Below are 5,950 nucleotides of genomic sequence, written 5' to 3' on the forward strand. Positions count from 1 at the left end.
CATTGACAGACCCGGACACACAGCAGTGGGACCCCTTCAAGGGCTCTGCCGTCAGGACATGCTGTCGGGCACAGCCAAGCCAGGCAGCCCCTTAACGACCATCCTGGAGCTGAGCAGCCGGCCAGCACACAGCATGCCGAGTGTGTACGCAGCAGGGGTGGGTGTCAGAACGCCTGGGTTCTGTTCTCAGCTCCATGGGACCCTGCTCGTCACTCCCACACCGTGACTCAGTTTTGCCATGTGGCAGACAGGGATCGAGCTGCCTTGCTCCAGCTCCCAAGAGGTATGGGGTTTCACCAGCACGGCAAGGGCTTGCAGCCCCCTGGGGTACGGGGCTCCGGAACAGCCAAGTGTTATTAGGGTCACTGGCGGGCCTGGGCAAAGCCCCGCTGGGTTCCCAGGCTGCTCTGCCCAGAGGGAACTGCCAGTGTTTGAGATGCATCCTCGGCTGACGTGCCAGCTCCCCGGGGACTAGGACCAGGGTGAAGCGGCAGGATGGGTGCCAGCTGGAGAGAGGGTTTAGAGGCTCTGTGGTTCCCGTGGCAACAGGCAGGCAGCCTCTCCCCCCACCCCCCTGAATAAGGCAGCTCAGGCCTTGCCATGTGCTCCCCTTTATTCCAAAGCCCCGCAGGCAGGGAGCTGCTGGGGACCTGCTCTGGCCCTGCACCAGACAATCTCCAGGCCCTGCCCGCAGAGCACACAGCCATAGCCCAGCTCCTCGCTTCCCCAGCAAGCCAGCTCAGCCACATCGGCCACGTGGCAGAACCTGCTGCCCAGGAAGACGAGGCTGTCCTGGCCCAGACGCCAAAGCGTCAGGCGCTGGTCCACAGAGGCGGAGACCAGCAGGTCCGGCCGCAAGACCCTGAGTCCCGTCACATGGGCCGCGTGGGCACATGGCCTTGAGAACGCCTCGAGCAGGAGAATGCGAGCCCCGGCGCTGGCTCCAGGGGGCACTACGGCCCAAGGAAGGGAGGGGGATGGCTCACTCAGGGCTGTATCCACAGCAACGAGACAGATGTGGATGGAGCCGTCATCACTGCCACTGGCCACCAGGTACCGTCCTGCCGCTGTCTGCCGAACGTGGAGGCTGTTCACGCCACAGCTGTGAGCCTGGACAGTCAGGGACGGGGCCCCCAGAGCTGAGAAAAGACGAGCTCAATGACAACCAAGGGCACGCAGCTGCCGGGAGGTGCCCCGGGAGGCAGCCCCGGGCACTAGCCACAGCGACTCCAGAGGACACTTCTACAATCAGTAGAGACAGGAAAGCTGGGAAACACCTACCGAGGGGCTGCAGCTCTCCACTCGCCAATTCCTGGGCGGCTGCAGCATGCTCAATGGTGGCAGTTATATCCCAGAATGCAATACTCCCATCAGTGGCAGCGCTGCACAGGAAGTGTCTCCTGGGAAACCAAACACATTGCGGGAGGCTCCTGGCTGAACTAAGTGTAGATTGTTCAGTGCACAAACCAGCTGCCCTAGGTGGGACCCAATGGGGAGTCGGCAGCGATTCCAGCCCCTGCAGTGAGCAAACCTTTGGATCTCGGCTCCTCCGTTCTCCAGCATTTAATCCGACCACAGAGCCGAGGCCTGCAGTTGTCCTGGCCCTGGAGTGCTGGTGAGGGTAGGTTTGCCAGGCCAGAGCAACCTGCACACAAAGCATCCCTAGATCCCCGCAGGACGGAGACTATGGGACCACGTAGGCTCCTATCCGTGCAAGCTCTGCTAGGATTAATGGGAGGTTTGGCGGTCAAGAGCCAGGGCAAAGCTATCCTGAGGGTGAGGGGGCATGAGCCTCCCTGTACCTCTCCCCTTCGTCTGCTCTCCTCCAATCACAGCTAAAAGTGTCTCTCCCCATCTAGCTGCAGGGAGGCCCAATGCGGCACAGTGCAAACGGTGCTCACCTCCTGTCTCCCGCTACCCTGTGCGTAAAGGTCTCCACTTTCAGGACGCAGCGCTGGTGGTGAAAGGAATCGGCCACAAGCAGCAGCTTCTGGGCAGGCTCCAGCATCAGGAAGATCCTGCAGGAGCAGCAAGGGAAAGGCAGTCAGGGCAAGGGAGCAGGGGTGCAGATTTCACTCCAGCTCTGCCCAGGTGCCAATTCTCCTGCCTGCCCCTGTGGCTAGATTCAGCGTATGTTCTCCCGACCCAGAGAGGAGGGGAGCAGCTGGGGAAGAGGGAGCACTTTCCAGCCCCTGCCTCACGGACTGCACACAGGTGGAGTTAGGGAGGCCAGGGGAGCAGCTGCTTTCATCGAGCCCACTCTGCTGCATCTCTTCCTCCAGGGCTTTGCGCCCTCTCTGGATCATACCGTGTCTCCTTCCCCTGGCAAGCTGGGACAGACCAGCCCATGGCAGGGAACCAGGTCTCTGGGGTCAGAGCCGAGACTCCTCCTTACCGGACAGATCCGTCACTGCAAGCGGCAGCCAGGAATAGGCAGGGAGCGTCGGTACCAGCCACAACTGCAATGGACATGTACCTGGAGCAAACACAGCAACCAGTCAGCCCATTGGCCACCCCTGTGCCTGGACACCACAGGGCAGCCCCACAGCACAACTACAACCCTCAGCACAACACGCCGCACAGCTCTGGCCTCTCAGAGGCGACAACAGTAGGGACTGAGTGCACACCCTAGTCCCTGCCTCCACACTGGGAGCGGCAGAGCCCACCAGCCTGGCAATCTCCAGGTCGACTGGAGGCATGAGGGACACTGGGTGAGCTCTCCAGGACAGGAGGGCAAAGTCCCATTTCAGCTGGGCCCTCAGCTATGTGATTGGGGGGAGGAGGGCTCAGCCTTCCCGAAGTCTCTGTCGACAGCATCAAGAGAGCTCTGGCCCAGACTGAAGGGCTGAGGACTGCAGGGGTCTCAAGCTCGCGCTCCAGGGCCATGACAGGAGCTAGCTCCCCATCTGGCCCCAGCCCACATCCCTGTTTCCCTGGGGAAGGCTGGGGTGTTACCTGGTTTCCGGGTCCATCTTGATGACTCTGTGCTTGTTCCTCATGCGATCCCAGTGCTCGTCCAGCTGGTGGGAGGCCACGTGGATGACCTGGCAGGCCAGGCCACTCCTGGCATCGTGGTCACAGCTGAGCAGGAGCCTGTAGCACTCTATCTCAGCCCTGCCCCCGGCAGAGAATAGGACAGCAGACCAGTCAGCTATCTCCTCCTGCCAACTGCCACTGGCCACGGCCAGAGCTCTCACGCTTGAGATGTGGTCGCCGATGGCTGCGAGTGTAGCCAATGAACGGGACGACTCACTGACGGCAATCACGTTGGCAGTCATGTCCTCGCTGCTGGTCACAAGGATATCCACCAGCCGGCCCCCGCGGGTCCTTATTGTGCCCACGTGCCGCACGCATGTCAACTCCCGCCCATGCAGAGGCTCCCTCAGCACGTGCTGCCTGCTGGGCCCGCAACTGCTCTGATAGACCAAGACGTCCCCAGACTTGATGTAAGCAAAGACCTCGGAAGCCAGCCAGCGGCCGTAACTCCACGAGCGGTGGCCCCCGCCACATGGCACACAGTGCAGCTGCTCGTTGGTCCGGGTGCTCCACAGCACAAAGTGGCTGGCGTGGAAGCCCAGCACCAGCAGGTTCCCATCAGGGGTGAAGTGCAGCTGTTCGATCCACTCCAGCCCTCTGCCTGGCTTCTGCTTCCTGAGCACCTGCAGCTGCTGGTCCTGCACTCGCAGCTGGCGGTAGCAGCCGTCCCTGCCCGTGCTATAAACAAAGCCATCATGGCAGGTCACTGAGGTCACACCCAGCTTCCCATGAAGCCCAAACAGCAGGGAAATGGGACCTTGCACGGGGCGGTTTCCTTCCCCCTGAGAAGAAATCAAACCTGGCTCGTCACCTGAGTCTTTACAGACCAAACCATGACCCACAGGGTCAGCAGCAGCAGCATCCCCTTGTCCTGCCTTTAGCATCTGTTCTGTGCCAGATCCCAGAGCTGTGCTGCAGGGAAACAGCAGCAGGGAGCCCCTGCGGTCACCACAGACCAGAAGCCCCTCCTGGGGCAAGAAGGCAATGCTTGTATGCCACCTGTGCCTGCAGACTGGCAAGAGATAGCAACATTTCTCCACCACTGAAGCCACTCGTCCGGAGGAACAGCAGGAGACCTCCAGCCAGAGCAGAACACCCCCTGGGCCAGAGGCAAAGAGCACACACCTGCTGGGATCCCCACCTGGGCACGCGGCCCAGCTCAGGCTGTGGACCTTCCCCCCATACAGCCTCTTCTCCTCACTTTCCGTGGGGCAGCAGAGGGGGAAGACTTTGACATGCCCCATCAGATTGCCCATGGCACACAGCACGCTGCCCTTGGCTAGCTGCACAACTTCCAGGAGACTGTAGGACTGATAGTTTGCGTCCTCCATGACAAAAGCCCAGCGTTTAGAGGCCAAGTCGTAGCTGTAGATGGCCCCCGCATCAGTCATCACGAGGAGCCGGCTTGCATCCACCAGCTTTATGGCCTTGGGGGATCCATTCCTATGGGGCGGGCTGAAGTTTAGCTGCACAAGGCCATTCCCACTGGGTTCAGGTCTTTTAATGTGCCAGAGTCTAACTCCAGTGTCAGCCCCACCTGTGGCCACCCAGCCCCGTGCCTCGTGGACAGCCACTGCCCTGACACTGCGCCCTTTGTGCCCTCTAAAGCTCTGAACAACCTCTCCGTTGTAGTTCCACACAATGCAGGCAGAGTCCTCCCCGATGCTGATGAGATAGTCACTCAGCAACCTGACAGACCACACCCTCGACTGGTGGCCATAACACACCAGGAGGCAGCGCACCGGATCACGAGGCGCTTGCAGGTCCCCAACATCCCACACCCTAATGCTCCGGTCATCCGAGGCTGAGGCCAATATGCCTTTGCTCTTCAAGTAGCAGATGCTAAAGATGACTCCGTCGTGCCCACTGACCCTCCTCTGGGGTTTTATCCTTGCTTCTTCATCGCTCCCGTCAGCCACGCGCCAGACCACAAGCTGGTTAAAGACTGTGCCAGCCACTACCACCAGCTCATCCCAGCTGTCTCCAACCAGATAAGCAGAGTAGAGGATGCACTTCTCCTTGCAGTGCACCTCCCGCAGGGTCCTGTGACTGGCATAGTCATAGAGTGCCACAGAGTTATGGCCAAGGGCCAACCCAACATAAGTGAGGGTCCCTGTGCTGCCCGCCAGCCACTGCAGATCCCATATCCAGTCATGCAGCTCACGGAGCTGGCAGAGTTCAGTCAGACTCACTTCCTTCCCTCGCACACACAGCTCCAGGACAATGAGACCTTTGCCCCCAAAGACAGCCAGAGTCCTCTGCTCGGCTTCTGGGGAGGGACTCCTCCGCTCCTTGATCCCATGGATGCGATGGTTCCGAAGCACGCTCTGCCAATGGCTCCCCGCCTCTCTGCCGTCAGCATCCAGGCTGTACACAACCACGTTGGGTCCTTCACCTAACAGGCAGTAAGAGATCGGAGTTAACCCAGAGCCCTTCCCAGCAGTGCCCTTCCTGGGCCAGCGCAGCACCTGCCACCACATCGGGCGCCTGGTCCCACCAGAGCAGCACTTGGTGCCGTAGCGAAGGCTGCACCGGAGCTTCCCCTTCTTTGCCAGAGACCTTCCCCTGTCTGCACTCACACGACAGGGGGGTCCCGCAGGCAGCAGCCAGCCGGGGCAGGGGACGCCTGCATGGCAGAGGGGCCGCAGGGCTGAACCTTCCCAGGAAGTGCCCGTGGATGAGCCACCCCCAGCGGCAGGCGAGCGCTGACCAGCCCAACAGGCTCCGTGGTCGCCCGGGCGGAACCGAACCATGCAGACCCACCCATTGCCGCCCCACCAGGATACGCAGGCCTGCCTCTCCCCCTCCTACCTCCTCGGGGTACCCTGCCCCCCTCCCGGCTCGCCCCCCCGGGGTACCCAGCCCCCCCTCCTCCCTCCCCGGGTATCAGCTCCCAGCCCCCCCCCTTCGGGGT

General features: G+C 61.4%; 1 protein-coding gene across 2 annotated transcripts in view; it reads right to left on the bottom strand.

Annotated features, from left to right (window-relative positions):
- Positions 1 to 601: 601 nt before the first annotated feature.
- The window catches only part of WDR6 (WD repeat domain 6), a 5,644-nt gene continuing 295 nt past the window's right edge, over positions 602 to 5,950 (bottom strand). The window contains exons 2-7 of one of the 2 annotated variants that reach the window (XM_024204894.3): positions 5,229 to 5,431; positions 2,956 to 3,818; positions 2,396 to 2,476; positions 1,902 to 2,018; positions 1,282 to 1,400; positions 602 to 1,139 (exon numbers count right to left, since the gene is read on the bottom strand). In XM_024204894.3, coding sequence (XP_024060662.2) covers positions 613 to 1,139; positions 1,282 to 1,400; positions 1,902 to 2,018; positions 2,396 to 2,476; positions 2,956 to 3,818; positions 5,229 to 5,431 — 1,910 coding nt within the window. In that variant the 3' untranslated portion in view covers positions 602 to 612. Of the gene's footprint in view, positions 1,140 to 1,281; positions 1,401 to 1,901; positions 2,019 to 2,395; positions 2,477 to 2,955; positions 5,432 to 5,950 lie in introns of both variants that reach the window. The other variant, XM_024204893.3, reaches the window with a different exon arrangement.

Source organism: Terrapene carolina, unplaced genomic scaffold (genome assembly GCF_002925995.2).
Source record: "Terrapene carolina triunguis isolate 2854851 unplaced genomic scaffold, T_m_triunguis-2.0 Scaffold89, whole genome shotgun sequence".
NCBI classification, from domain to species: domain Eukaryota; kingdom Metazoa; phylum Chordata; order Testudines; family Emydidae; genus Terrapene; species Terrapene triunguis.